The sequence below is a fragment of the Vicugna pacos genome, chromosome 32 (genome assembly GCF_048564905.1).
Source record: "Vicugna pacos chromosome 32, VicPac4, whole genome shotgun sequence".
Classification (NCBI taxonomy): domain Eukaryota; kingdom Metazoa; phylum Chordata; class Mammalia; order Artiodactyla; family Camelidae; genus Vicugna; species Vicugna pacos.
This window is the reverse complement of record NC_133018.1, coordinates 19,859,312-19,873,591: the sequence shown is the minus strand read 5'-3', so window position 1 is coordinate 19,873,591 and position 14,280 is coordinate 19,859,312. Positions and strand designations below refer to the sequence as shown.

Here is a 14,280-nt window from a genome sequence, read left to right as displayed (position 1 = left end):
GAAAACGGAGTTTCTTCAACTTGATAAAGGGCATCTATGAAAAGCCCACAGCGAACATCACACTGACCGGTGAAAAACTAAAATCTTTGCCCCTAAGATCAGACACAAGATAAGGATGTCTGCTCTCACCACTTCTGTCCAGCACAGCTCCTTGAGGTTCTAGTCAGGGCAATTCGGCAAGAAAGACAAATGTGGAAAGGAAGAAATAAAACTCTCTGTTGATAGATGACATGATCTTACACATAGAAGACCCTAAGGAATCTACAAGCAGACACAAAACAACTGTTACAACAAATAAGCAAGTTCCGGAAAGGGGCAGGATACAAGACGGTTTCAAAAAATCAGTTGTATTTCTACATACTAGAGATGAACCATCCAAAAATTAGGAAGACTGCACTTACAATAGCATCAAAAATAATGAAATACTAAGGAATAAATGTAACCAAAGAAGTACAAGACTTGTATACTAAGAAGTATAAAACATTGTTGAAATTAAGGAAATAAGACCTGGTTGAGAGGGTCTCGCTCAGTGGTAGCGTACCTGCTTAGCATGCAGGAGGTCCTGGGTTCAAGCCTCAGTGCCTCCAATAAATAAATAAATACATACATAAATAAGTACATACATAAATACATAAATAAACAAACCCCCCCGCCCCCTGAAAAAATAAAATAAATGATGGAAAGACATCCTACACCCTACATTAATGGACTGGAAGACTTAATATTGAAATTAAGATTGCAATACTCCCTCACTTGATACACACATTTAATACAAGCCCTATTCCAATTGTATATATATATTTTTGCAAAAATGGATGAGCTGATCCTAAAATTCATTAGGGAAATGCAAAGGACCCAGAATGGCCACAACAATCTTGAAAAAGAAAAAGTTGCAGCATTCATACTTCCTGAACTCAAAGCTGACTACAAAGCTACAGTAATCAGATCAGTGTGGTACTTACATGAGAATATATACCATAAATCGATGGAATAGAATTGAGCGTCCAGAAATAAACTCCCATATTCACAACAACTGATTTTCAGCAAAGGTGTCAAGGCCATGCAATGGGGAAAGACCAGGCTTCTCAACAAATAGTGCCAGGACAACTGGACATCCACACGCAAAGAATGAATTTGGACCCATCTCACATCGTACACAAAAATTAACTGCAAATGGATCATCAAAGACATAAATGCAAGAAAAACAAGTATAAAACTGAAGAGAACACAGGTGAACATCTTCATGACCTTGGGCTAGACCAAAAGCACAAGCAAATAAAAACTTAAAAATGGATAAACTGGACTTCATCAAAATTAAAAACTTTTGTATATCAGAGGACACTAAGGAGAAAATGAAAAGGTAGCCCACAGAATGGGAGAAAATATTTGCAAACTGTGTATCTGAGAAGGGACTAGTATCCAGAATAAAAAACTCTTAGAACTTAACATAAAAACACAGGTTAAAAAATGGGTAGAAGGTTGGAATAGATGTTTTTCCAGCGAAGATACACAAATGTCCAGTGAGCACATGAAAAGAAGTTCACCATTATCATCCATGAAGGAAATGCAAATCAAAGCCATGAGATTGCAGTTCACACCTACTAGGATGCCTACAATAAAACAGCCAGATAATGAAAGTGTTGGTGAAGATGTGGAGAAACTGGAATTCTTACACATTGCTGGTGGGAACATAAAACAATACAGTTGCTATGGAAAATAGTGTGGCAGTTCCTCAAAAAGTTAAACACAGAGTTGCTATGTAACCTGGTAATTCCACTCCTGGGTATACACCCCAAAGAATTAAAAACATGTTCATAAAAACTTGTACACAAATGTTCATGGCAGCTCTATTCATACTGGTCAAAAAGTGGGAACAATGCAAATGTCCATAAGCTGATAACTGGATAAACAAAAGCAGTCTATCCATACAATGGAATATTATTTAGCCATCAAAAGGAACAAAGTCCTGATACATGTTACAACATGGATGGAACTTGAAAGTATTATTCCATGTGAAAGGAGTCAGACACAAAAGGTCACATACTGTATGATTCCATTCATAGGAAATGTTCAGAATATACCAGTACATCCATAGAGATAGAAAGTAGATTAGCAGTTGCCTAAAGCTATGGGTAGAGGGGGATGGAGAGTGACTGCTATTGAATAGAGAGTTTCTTCTCGGAGTGACGGATGTGTTTTGGAATTAGATAGTGGTGATGATTGCACAACTCTGTGCATAGACTAAAACCCACTGAATTGTATATTTTAAAAGGGTGAGTTTTGTACGTGAACTAGATATCAATTAGAAACAAACGGAAAAATATTTTTCAGTGATGCATGGGACTTAAAGTGATGGTGGTGGGCATCGTGGTAAAAATAAAATATGGAAAGAAAAAAGCCCACAACATCTGTAGAAGGAACTGAGGCAGGCCACTGAGAACTAGATTCTTGCCCCAAGGTTGAGTCAAACAGCTAACAGGTGATGGAAACAGAATTATTACCCAGGTCTGTCAGCCTTATGAGCCCTCTGCTTGTAGCTTCTAGCTCTGCACTGGTCCAACAGGAAAACTACTAGCTATTGTGGCTGTTGAAATGTGACTAGTTTGATTTAGGATGAGCTACAAAAGCAAAATACACACTTCAGTGGGGAGAGGGTATATCTCAGTGGTAGAGTACCTGATTAGCATGCACTAGGTCCTGGGTTCAATCCCCAGTACCTCCCTTAAAAAGTAAATAAAGAGACCAAGTTACCCCCCAATAAAAAAATTCACACTGGGTTGTGAAGTCTTAGTATTGTGAAAATAATGTAAAATATCCTAATTGTTGTTTTGTACTTAGTACACATTGAACTCATACTGTTCTGGATATACTGTGTTAAATAAAATACATTCTTAAGGGGGAGGGTGTAGCTCAGTAGCAAAATGCGTGCTTAGCATTCATGAGGTCCTGGGTTCAATCCCCAGTACCTCCATTAAAATAAATAAATAAACCTAATCACTTCTCCCCCTCATCTCTCAAAAAAGAGAGAGAAAAAAAGAAAATTAATTTCACCAGGTTGGTTTTTTTTACGTTATGTTACTGCTAAAACTTCTAAATTACGTTTGTGGCTTGCAGTGTATTTCCATTGGACAGTGCTCCTCTAGAGTATTGAGCCCTTGGGAGCAGCGTAGGAAAGGGTGACATTAATTTATTCATGAAATAAAATGTCACTAAGCATCCTTGTCTGAAACAGCCTAAAGCTGATTACACGGGGTGCTGGGGAGGGGGTGTCACCTGTACCTTCAATCCTAAAGGGACAGAGGGAAGGCATGGTTGGATCCCTTCCTTCCCCTGAAGGGGTTGTTGCCTTGCTCATCAGATCCAGGTATGTCCGAAAGTCTGTGCCTAGTCAAGAAATCTGCTAAGCGTGGCGATTAAAAATGGCAGAAAAGGGTGGGCATCTTGTGTATTTTGACAAGATTTAGTATTTAAGCAGAACTCGAAGAAATAATACTTTCAAAAGCTAATCATGTAATGTGAAATACATTTGATGATTGCCTTTCGGTCTGAGGGTGAGCTGGGTGGGGGGAGGGGGGTGGTGAGGAGGGTGGAAAACTCTAGGAGAGAGGAAACTTTGTCAAGTTTACTCTTGTATCCTTAGCGCCTGGAACAGTGCCCAGCACATAGTAGGCGCTTCTTAAATATTTAAATGAATTTAGGTGCAGAATTACGTATGTGTGAGGGTGTATTTTCCAGGGGAGAAGGCCTCTGGCTTTTGTCCGGTCTCAAAGGAGTCTAGGCTCCCAAGGGGTTAAAAACCACTTAATACCGACAGGGAGTGAAATTTATTTGAAATCAATGTCAAGAATTGGTTGTCCTTAATTCTGGGGAGTAGCCAGACCTCTGCGTCTGGAATGATCTACGTGCTTAAAAATACCACTCGCCACCATTTTCTCCAGGTAATTTTCCATCCCTGCCCCCACAGTCAAGGGGAAAAAAAGTAATTCTGCAATCCTACCTAGCTGTTTTACTAAAAAATATAAAAATTAAGCGGTTAAAGAACAAATCTTCGGGCGCCGCCAGCGAAGAAGAAGAAAGGGACCCACGCGGGCCTCGGGCACCGCCGGGACCCCAGCCCCCCAAACTTTGCCAAGTTGCGGACGCCGAGCGCGCCCGGAGGCGCGGGGCGCGGCCGCGGGCGGAGCCGCCCCCTGACGCCGGGCCGCCGCGCGCCGGGCCGCCCCCTCCCGGCCCGGGCCGGCCCCGCTGGCTCCGCTCAAAGTTTGCGGCCGCCCCTGCGCCCGCCCGATGTATGGGTGATATACTGCGGCGGTGTCAGGGTGAGGGACGGCCATATTTGCCGGTGCGGCCCGAGCCGTCAACAACAAAAAGTGCGCGGGAGCTCGGCGGGCGCACGGACGGGCGCACGGACGCCGGGGCCGCCTCGCCGCCGCCCGGCCTCGCCGCCGCCGCCGCCCTCGCGGGCCTGGCCCCGCTGCGCCCCGGCGCGCCCCGCCGCTCGGGGGGATGTCTTACAAACCGAACTTGACCGCGCACATGCCCGCCGCCTCCCTCAACGCCGGTGAGTGAGTGCGCCCCGTGGGCCGCGCACGCCGCGCCCCAAGTGCCGCCAAGTTGGGGACCCGCGCGCCCGGCCCCAGCCCCGGCTCCCGGGGGCCCGCGGCGGCCGGGGGCGGCGGGCACCGGGTCCCGGCCCGGGGCAGCGCCGCCGCCGCCGCCGCCGCCATGATTCCGGCGCTCGCGCTGCCAAAGTTCGCGGGTGCGCCCCGCGCCACGGCGGGCCTCCGGCTGGGCCGGGCAGGGGCCGGGGCCCGGGGCGCGGGCGGCCGCCGCGGTCCCCCCCGCGCCGGCGGCCGAGGGCTCGCGGGGAGCGCGGCGAGCGAGGGCGAGGGAAGCTTTCTCGGCTCCTTTTTCCTCCGGCTTTTGGGCGGCTCGGCGAGGGCCCCTGCCGGCGGGAGTCGGGAGCGGCCGGGCCGCGCGGGGAGCGGGGCGCCGGGAGCGGGGCGCGGGCCGCCCTTGGGGAGCGGAGGGGCAGGCCCGGGCGGGGGCCCTGGGCTGCAGGGGTGCCCGTGAACAAGGCCAGGCCACGCGCGGGCGGCGCTGCGGGCGGCGAGCGCGCCAGGTGCAGCTGCCCCTGAGGGCGTGGGGCCGCTGGGGTCACCGGCGGTGCAGGGGAGGTCGTCGGTGGGCGCTCGGCCTGGCGCGCGGGAGCGGGGTGCCCCAAACGGGGCGCGCGGGAGGTCCCCTCTGGCGTGCGCGGAGTGAGAGAAGTTGGAGAAGACCCGGGGCTTCGAAGTGCCTGCAGGCGGAGAGTGGGGGCGGCATCTCAGTCCGGGCCGCGCATCTCGGAGCCCCTAACTCTAGGTTTAGAAGACCCCTTCCTGCAGAAGCTGCAGGGGCCATCCTCTGCCCTCCCTGGGGCTGGAGCTGGGCGGTCCCAGGAAACTCCTGGGAAGTTGTCAGGCAGCTTTAGGCTGCGCCCAGGGTCTTGCCCCAGTGACCAAGGGCGACATGAGGAGGGGAAGGTAAAATTGTGGGGTTCAGAGGTGACCGGCCTTGTCCCCTCACCAAGGCCTTCTCCTTTACACTCTTGGTGGGAAATAAACTTAAGAAAAAGTGAGGCGCGTGGAGGGAGGCGTGGTGGGGGGGCTTGGCGGGGAGGGGATTGGCCATGCTGGTCAGAAATGCCACGCTGGCAGTTGGCCGAAAGTTTTGGGCCTTGTTTTCAAATGTTGACTCCATAACTCCAAAAATCCGAAGAGGGACCCAGAAAGCAGTATTTATGTATATGGATGTACATATATACACATGGATTACATGCATATTTGATTTAGACACAGATTTGGGGATTGGAAAGGGTTAAGATTCAGAACGTGGATGGGGGGCGGGTGGATAGTTGAGTTGGTCAAATGTGGACTCGAGCAAACAGCCACTGCTGTCTCCTCAAATGTTCTCACCTCCTCTGGGATCTGCAAACCTCACAGAGACAGGCTTTGTGGCCCCTGGTATTTCTCACTGCCTCGGGCATCTGACTCTGGGGTGGGACAGGTGGAGGGTCTTGCTGCCAGCCTGGACGGGGGAGAGATCTCATGCCTGCCCTGGTACAGTTGAGGCAGGGGCCCTAAACTGGGACCTTTGGGGATTGGGGTCACAGAGTGACAGAGGCACCCACTCAGGATCCCTGAAGCCCTGTTCTGGGCTAGCTAGCACCTGTACGCAGATTTTCTTCTTTCTCCTATGGTGAACTCCAGGAGGGGTGGTGGGGGGCCGCCCCCCTCCCCGTGGACCTCTTTAGAAAGCCAGGATCTCCCCGTGCCATTTGCATCCAAGATGGACTCTCCGCTGCCGCTCCTCCAGCTTCCTTGTCATCATCCCTCACGCCCTCCGGCCCTGCCTCCTGCTCGCGAGTTGCCAAGCCGCGGCCTGGCCGGTGGTGGCAGTGGCGGAGTTAGACAAAGCCCCCGCCTCCACGCCGGAGAGCCCCCCCAGGCGCCCCAAGTGGCGGGAAGGCCGCCAGCTCCCCGGGCCCAGGCCGCTCTTTGTCTGGCGTGGGGGCGGGGAGCCGCGCCTGGCCCCAGGAGCTGCTGGCCTCTGCCAATCCCTCCCTCGGCTCCGGGCCCTCCCTGGTCCCCGCACACTGCGCGCATTGTCTGCGATGCTCCGAGACGCCAGTGCTCACGCCCAGTCTGGTTTTCTCCCTGGCCTCCGGCAGCTGGACCGCTGGCCCTCCCTGTGCCTGCAGGAAGGAGGGGGCATGAGTGGAACTCGGGGTCCTCCCGCCAACTTTCTCCAGGGCCACAGACACCCCCCTCTCAATACCCAGTAAGAGACTGGCACCGGTACAGAATCAGGGTCACCTGCCACATCACCCAGGCCATGGGAAAGTGAAGCCTCGAGCTGATCATTCGACTCTCACCTGCCTCCAGGCCCCTGACCAAGATCTCATTCCTCCCTCTCTCCCTGAGCCCCTCAAGACCTAACCCCAGCACCATGGAGGAGTAGGATCTAGTCTCTAGACATTCTTTTGGGAGCCATTGCCTCAAACAGGTGGAGAAAATGAGGCCCGGAGAGAGAAGGGCCTTGTCTCGGGTCACACACCAGGTGTGGCACAGCTGAACTGGCTCTTGGTCCCAGCCCTTGCCCATACGAGAGAAGATGGGTCAGCGAGGCAAGAGGAGGAGGGCAGGAGGTGGTGCAGGGAATGCCTGGACGGTGTCCTTCTCATCTCCTGCCAGGGAGTTGGAATCTTCTAGATGATGTGAAGTGCTGAGCACTGCAGCACATCCCCCATCGCCCTCCAGTCTTGCATTTAGCATCCCTGGCCTTGCAGAGAAGTGTAATAACTTGTAGTGGTCGGGGCTTGAACCCTGGCCTGGGGCTGTAAAGGCCGAGCTGCCCAGACCGCACTTACCACCTGCGTCAGAAGAAGGTCAGGAAATTGGGGTTTGACTGATGTGGTGAGGGGTGCACTCACCCTGCCCCATTCCTGCGCTCTGGCCCCCACACACTCACAGTTGCCTCACCCGGAGGTCACAGACGTGCCTGTAGTTCTGTGGCACAGGTGTCTGAACATCCCCACTTCAGAGACGGGGCAGTGAGGCTCGGAGCAGCTGTGCCTCACAGTTCCCAGCTTAGAGGTGGCAGAATCCATGTTTCCTGACAGGGCCTCCTGTGTTTGAGCATAAACCTGGGCCCCAGGGAGAAATCCAGGGCAGGCCTGAGACCAAGGAAGACATCTTGAGGAGACATCTGTCCCCAGCTCCTGGACAGAGGGACAGGTGTGGTGGTGTTAGCCTCTTCTGCACTGTGTGGCCTTGGGCAGCGCCCACCCTCTCTGGTCTGTGTCTCTACGGTGAGGGGTTCCAGGGCCCCTTCCAGCTCCATCAGCCTGAGCTCCTGAACTTCCTTCCTCCCCTGCCCCTCCCCTTGCCCGCACCAGATGAGCAGCTGGTTGGTTTGGCCGGCCTGGCACCAGCTGTCCATCCCCGGGGCCAAGTCTGCAGAGCCCGCTGTATGCGTGAGAGAGAGAGACCGTTTGGCTCCAGGGGCGGCAGGCAGAGGGGAAGCTGCTCCCCGGCCCGGCGTGGAGGCAGGCGGGCAGCTGCCGAGGAGGGCTAGGTAAATTCTCCATGGTTACCGCTGTTTGTAATTCTGCAGGACATCCTTTACCCACTAATGGCCACTCGGACGCCATTATGGGTCTGCATGCTTCCAGCTACTGAGCTGGAGCTGGAAAATTCCCTGCTGAGGACCTCCCCATCCCCTATCCAGGAGACACCATTCTAAGCCCCACGTGGTCCCTCTGCTGAGGGCCAGTGTCTCCCAGTATTGCAGTCTGTAAGTGGAGTCTTACTCCTCCCCTTGTGGGGTGCAAGCCATCCAGGCATAGACTCACGCCGTCAAGAGTCTTGTCCCTTCTTAGGCGAGGGGCAGTGGGAGCTCAGAGGGTTGAGGGGCTTGTCTGAGGACACACAGGCTGTGATGTACTCCAGATTCCTGATTTTGTGTCCAGTGCACCAGTCTCTGACCAGGGTTAGGTCTCAGAACCTCCAGACCTTCCTCCATCTTTCTCACCGTCTAGCCCAGCACAGGTTTGGACACACAGGAAGTCTTAGCCCAGGTGTGGACCAGTCTTAGTAGCAAGTGGGCTCTTGCGGCAGCCAGGTGGCTCTAGGATATCACCCTCTGGGGAGCAGGATCCAGGGAAAGGGGACTGCCAAGGTTTAGGCTGGGAATAACCAGCAAATTTCATCTTTAGTAACAGTCTTAACTGCATGGATGGGAAGGATTCCTGTGGTTGATTAGTGATGTTTGCTGTGATGGGTGTAAAGAGCAGCGGCCTGTTGGCTACAGTTTATCATCAGTCATCTAGGCCAAGTGTCAGCCGTGGCCAAACTAGAGGACAGGAGTAGGGTTCTCTACCCTCGAAGACAAAAGACCACTGTTGGTTGCATGAGTCTCGGGCAGGGAGACTGTTTTGGGACTCAGAGTCCTTACACTGGGTACAATTGGCTAAGGCTACTTAACTACCGACTCCCGTCTCTTCTCCCATAGCTGGGAGCGTCCACCCGCCCTCCACCAGTATGGCGACGTCCTCACAGTACCGCCAGCTGCTGAGTGACTACGGGCCACCATCGCTAGGCTACACCCAGGTAAGACAGCGGGGGTGGTGTGCGGGGAGGGGAACCCGTGGATGGCCTGGGTACTGAGGGCACCTGCTCTCTGCCATCCAGGAGTGGACATGATGGAATGGAGCAGTCGTCCGAGCTTCCTCAGCCCGGGACCCTGCCTGGGTTCATGTTCAGGACTTGAGGCATCAGAATGGAGGGGTGGCAGGGAGTTTCCTGGGGGACACTGAGTGACGGGAAGGGGTGGGAGAGCCTAAGGAAGGCCAGAATTTTCTCCCTAAGAGCCACAGTTTCTCTTGGGGCCACCACCTGACATATGTCCTTGGTGGGTCTCCTTGTGCCTGGTCCCTGGGGAAGTGAGGCCTGGCCTTAACTCTGACTCTGAGCTTGGACAGGAGAGGGGACCCCGTTCCCACCCACTCCCCATCAGGTGTGGCCCCAGCAAAGAGGATGGGGCCCACATACTAGTGGAGTCCAGGTGGGTTTCATTGAGAGCTGGTGGGTTTACACCTGGTTCCACCAGTTACAGGACTGTGACCCCGTCCTTGGTAACCTCACCAAGACCGGTTTCCTGACTGGGCTGGTGGGTGCATGGGTGGGGTAAGCCGCAGCTCCAGCCACGGCTGCTGCTGCCAGGGAGGTGCTGCCACCAGGGAGGTGCTGCCACGTAGGGGGGACCCGTGAGGCCCTGCCCTCTGTGCCAGGGCCGCCAGTGGTGAGATTCTCTCCTGGGGCTGGAACTGGTGTTCCGAGGTTGCCACGGAGGCCGGCCCTGGGGATACGGTGGTGGCTCGTGGCCATGCCCCGCCAGGCCGTCTGGCCTCTGGAGGGGAAGTGGGCACGGGCTCGGGCTCCCCTGAGGAAGCGATGGCAGGAGGCTGGGGCCAAGCGCAGCCTGGACAGGCCCCGCAGCACCCCGGCCATGAGGCAGTGGCTGGAGGAGAGGCAGGAGGCCCGTGGGGCCCAGAGGAGGCGCCTGGAAGATGCTGAGGAGAGGAGGAAGGCCCCGGAGGCCAGGAAGCAGAGGAGGGAGGAGCAGGCGAGGGATTCGATGGGGGAAATGGTGGCTGTGGGAGGAGAAGTGGGGCTTAGGGGGAGGAGAGGGTGAGTCCCCGGCAGGCGGCCTCGGCCCTCAGGCCCTCAGGCCCTCAGGCCTGCAGGCACCCAGCCTCACTGATCTGGGTGTTTGCTCAGGCTCTTGGTGGGGGTCTGGAGAGGAGGGGTTTCTGTGGGGTGGGCCCTGCTGGTGGGGGAGGATGGATGAGTTTAAACACATTCTGGGCTCGCTCTGGATGGACTTCGGCAAGTTTTGTGGTCGTGCTAACTCAAATATGGCCTCCATCTCGTTCACCCACTCTGGGCCCTCAGCTCCCAGGATACACTTGCCCACCTCTCCGGCTGCTGCTTAGGAAGTTCTCAGTGAACCTTTCCTTGTCAATAAGCCAGTCCTCCTCTTTTTTCATTTGAGATGATGAAAGAGCTTTCTGGAGACTGCGGAGTGTACAGGGACAGTAGAGCGGGCCTGCTCCCTGGTCTCTGGTTGTGCCCCACAGGGGATGGGCCTGGCCCCAGTGGAAGCAGCAGCTCTGGGAGTCTGAGCCAGGCCTCCCTCTCTCCACCAGCCTGTCCCTGGGCTCGGTGCTCTCCCCGGCCCTTCCCTTGCTGCAGCTGGCATGCAGTGGGGTCCTGACCATGGTATTGGGATCAGGTTAGGGTTCAATCCATCTGAACCCTCTTCTTTCTGATTCCAGGGAACTGGGAGCAGCCAGGTGCCCCAGAGCAAATACGCTGAGCTGCTGGCCATCATTGAAGAACTGGGGAAGGAGATCAGACCCACCTATGCGGGCAGCAAGAGCGCGATGGAGAGACTAAAACGGGGTACGTCGTGGGCCCTGGACGCCCCTGACGGGTGACGCCTTCCTGCTGGGTGACCCCAGAGCACTGGCTCTTTAGCTGTCTTGAAAGATTTTCTGGGGAAGACAGAGGATGGCTGGTGGAAGAGTCCCCCGTGGCACAGGGGCTCCCGTTTTGTTACAGAATTACCATTGGATGGGGAGACATCAGGCAGGGAGAGCAGGTCTGTGCTCTCCTTAGGGTCTGGTGAGGGGTGCTTGGCAGCCGGGGCCTGGAAGAAGGGAAGCCGTAGCGGGTGAGCCTGCCTCGCCCTACATGCTCCTGGGAGGGTCCACCTGCCTTCGAAGGGAGTCTTTGTACCCAGATCCTGCAGCTCTGCTTCGGGCTGGCTCCGCGCCTGTTGGCTGACGCTGGGCCCAGGGAGCCCAGGGTGGCCCAGGACAGCGGGCTCCCTCCTCTGGGCGAGGCCAGTGACGCGGGCCCTGTTGCCCTCTGCTCTCCTCTTTGGAAGGGGGGGTGTGTGGTCCGTCCTAGTCTGGGGAGGGAGAGGAAGAACGCTTTGAAGTTCTTTCATGACTGAAGAGGGGAGAGAGGGCGGGAGGATGGTACCACGGGAGAAGAGTGACTCACGTGAAGATGCGACTGACCAGCTAACTTCAGAAGGAAGGGAAATAGGTTGGTTGCTCCCTCGTGAAGTGAAAGGGGAGTGGAGGGGAGAAAAGGGTTTCTATTTTAGAAGGTGGCAGTTCAGAGCACGGTGGCCTATGTGTGAATTTAATCTCAGGAGGGATTTGGGTCGTCCCCCCCAAAGGTTAGAGAAGCAACTTGGAAGGAAAGCGAGAAGGGAACATTCTGTGGTTATAAGTTTGGGGCGCACTGGGGTGCACAGGGGTGCCGCTGTCCAGGCCACGGCTCCACGGCGGTGGGCGAGGCCGGCTGAGGGCAGACTCCTACCCAAAGCAGTGGGCTTTACTGGGTTCATGAAACCTTTGTGAAGAGACTGACTGGTTGCCAAGCTGGATTGGGCGATGACAGGCGGGGGATGGGGAGGGGGACTGGCAGGCAGAGGCTGGGATGGAAGAGGGCTTGTGGGGAGAGAAGGACCTTGACCCTAGTCCAGTCCCGGGGTCAGGTGGGCACGGCTCTGCCCGCAGTCCTGGTAACTAGAGAGCTGGTTCCCCAAATGGAAACACCTGGGAAAACACCGGACCCCAGGGTCTGACAGGCGCTCTGCGGTCACCCAACAAAGCCCGCAGTTCAGGTCAACACACGCGTGTGGCTGGTGGCTGCTCCAGGGCACATCCGGGATGAGCAGCTGGTCCCACAGTCACCCTGACCAGGAGCTGGAGCACGCTCGCCAAGTTTCTGTCACAGCAAGTAACACAGGTCATAGGGCGCGAGGGAGTCAGGCGCCAAGCGTGAGCCAAGAATGCTTTTTGCGGTTTTTAATGGTGAAAAAAGTAAAACTCTGGGACATGTGAAAACTACGTGATGTTCAAACTTCAGTGTCGGTAAATAAAGACTTGCTGGAACGTGGCCACCCCCGCGGCTTATGTAATGCCTGTGGCTTCATGGCTCGACGGCGAGTGGAGGAGCTGTGACAGCAGCGCAAGCGCTGGGAGAGCAGGTCGGCGAGGCGGGGACACCTGAGTGACGTGAGGTGTCATTCCCAATGTCCTGAGGGGTCCACTCTTAGAAGGAGTGGATTCTTGGTGTCTAAGTTCAGTAAAGGCAAAAAAACCCCCCAAAAACCCCCAAAACAAAACCCCCCAATGAACACTAAATAACTCTAAACCACAGAGATAAAATTTGGCGGAGGGTAACAGTGCAGACACCACTGCAGGGACGGTCACCTTTAGCACAGGAGGAAATTTTAGGGAAACACAAAGGAGTCTTGGCTTTGAGGGGTAGGATAGGATTCGTAGTGCCTCTTCCAGCCGCTCGAATCCTTGGGTGGTCGGACTGCAGATCCGAGTTCCCTTCCAGTTTGAGGGCTTCTCGGCTGGTTGCAGAAGGACCCTCCTCCTCTTCTGGAATGGGTGTTGTTGGCTGACGCCGGCCTCTGCTTCTCTTCCAGGCATCATCCACGCTAGAGGACTGGTGCGGGAGTGCTTGGCTGAAACGGAACGGAATGCCAGGTCCTAGCTGCCTTGGGAGCCTGGAAGGTTTTCCATCTTCCGAGGGAAGTTACAGTTCATCTCCCCTGTTCAGATGAAACTTTGTTTTCAAAATGGTAACAGTTTGGTTTCTCTGTGCCCCTCCCACGGCTCACTACGCTCCGAAGCTACAGTCTGTAAGATTAAGGAACGATTTTGCAGTTGATTAGGGTTTACATTTTAAATAGTTAGGATCTACCCAGGTTTGTTTTTCTTTAAAGCATTGATTCAAAAGATGCACGTAAAAGTTACCTGTCTTACAGCAGACTAGTTTGCCTCCAAGGTACCGGTGTCTTGCTCTCCTGTTTTGAATACATTTATGTTATTCAGATTGTTCTTCGTACCTTTTCATAAGCTGATACAACTTGAAGGGTTTCTTGTTGTAGTGCGGACTGACACTTAACCTAGTAGCCGGTCCCCTCTCCCTCCCTTTGCCATACAGTGTAGGTTCTGCTTAATGTAACTTCTTTTTTGCTTAAGCATTTGCATGACTATTAGTGCTTTGAAGTCCACTTTTAAAATGCACAAGTTATAAATACAGAAGAAAGAGCAACCTCCCAAACCAAACCTAACAAGGATCCCTGGAAGCTTCCCTAAGACTGTATGTAGATTTCAGTTCCGCCTTTCCTGTAAGTTGATCCAAACATCTGGAACAAAATGAAACTGTTTGCATCTTTGTATGTATTTATTACTTGATGTAATAAAGCTTATTTTCATTAACAGCTTGTATTAAGATGTGGGTTCCTTGAATTCTTGGTGATGTTTTTAAAGAATGGCTCCCAGAAATGTTCTGTGTGACAGTATCAGTAGCACAACGGGTCAGAGACAGGATGTGTCGGGTGAGTCAGAAGGCAGGGGTGAGGTGAAGCTGCGTTATAACACATTTTAGCTGCAGTGGATGTAAGTGTGCATCGAACAAAACCGAGAGTGGAGGCAATTCTGCCCTTTGTGTGACCCTCTTCCCCCAGACCCCGAGTTAGGCCACTTGCAGGTTTTAGGAGCTTATCCTGTGAGCATTTCCTTTTTTTTTTTGTATAGCGCAGCTAGCTACTGAACTCGAGCTAGCTACTTCATCCTGTGCTCACAGGAAGAGCTACCTGCCCTGTGCTGGGTCAGCTGGGCCGCCTCATATGTGTTGAGAA

At 54.0% G+C, this 14,280-nt stretch overlaps 1 protein-coding gene across 1 annotated transcript; it reads left to right on the top strand.

Moving 5' to 3' along the window:
• Nucleotides 1-4,217: 4,217 nt before the first annotated feature.
• Nucleotides 4,218-13,860, top strand: CDK2AP1 (cyclin dependent kinase 2 associated protein 1). Its single transcript, XM_072953477.1, has 4 exons — nucleotides 4,218-4,561; nucleotides 9,055-9,152; nucleotides 10,880-11,006; nucleotides 13,060-13,860. The coding sequence occupies exons 1-4, from the start codon at nucleotides 4,507-4,509 to the stop codon at nucleotides 13,125-13,127; spliced, it is 348 nt and encodes a 115-aa protein (XP_072809578.1). The 5' UTR covers nucleotides 4,218-4,506; the 3' UTR covers nucleotides 13,128-13,860.
• Nucleotides 13,861-14,280: the final 420 nt, after the last annotated feature.

What these genes read in the sequence shown, in the direction of transcription:
- CDK2AP1 (XM_072953477.1), top strand. Translation starts at nt 4,507, where the DNA reads ATGTCTTACAAACCGAACTTGACCGCGCACATGCCCGCCGCCTCCCTC. An exon ending in CGCCGCCTCCCTCAACGCCG is followed by an intron (nt 4,562 to 9,054) that starts GTGAGTGAGTGC and finishes CTTCTCCCATAG; the next exon opens with CTGGGAGCGTCCACCCGCCC. An exon ending in CATCGCTAGGCTACACCCAG is followed by an intron (nt 9,153 to 10,879) that starts GTAAGACAGCGG and finishes TTCTGATTCCAG; the next exon opens with GGAACTGGGAGCAGCCAGGT.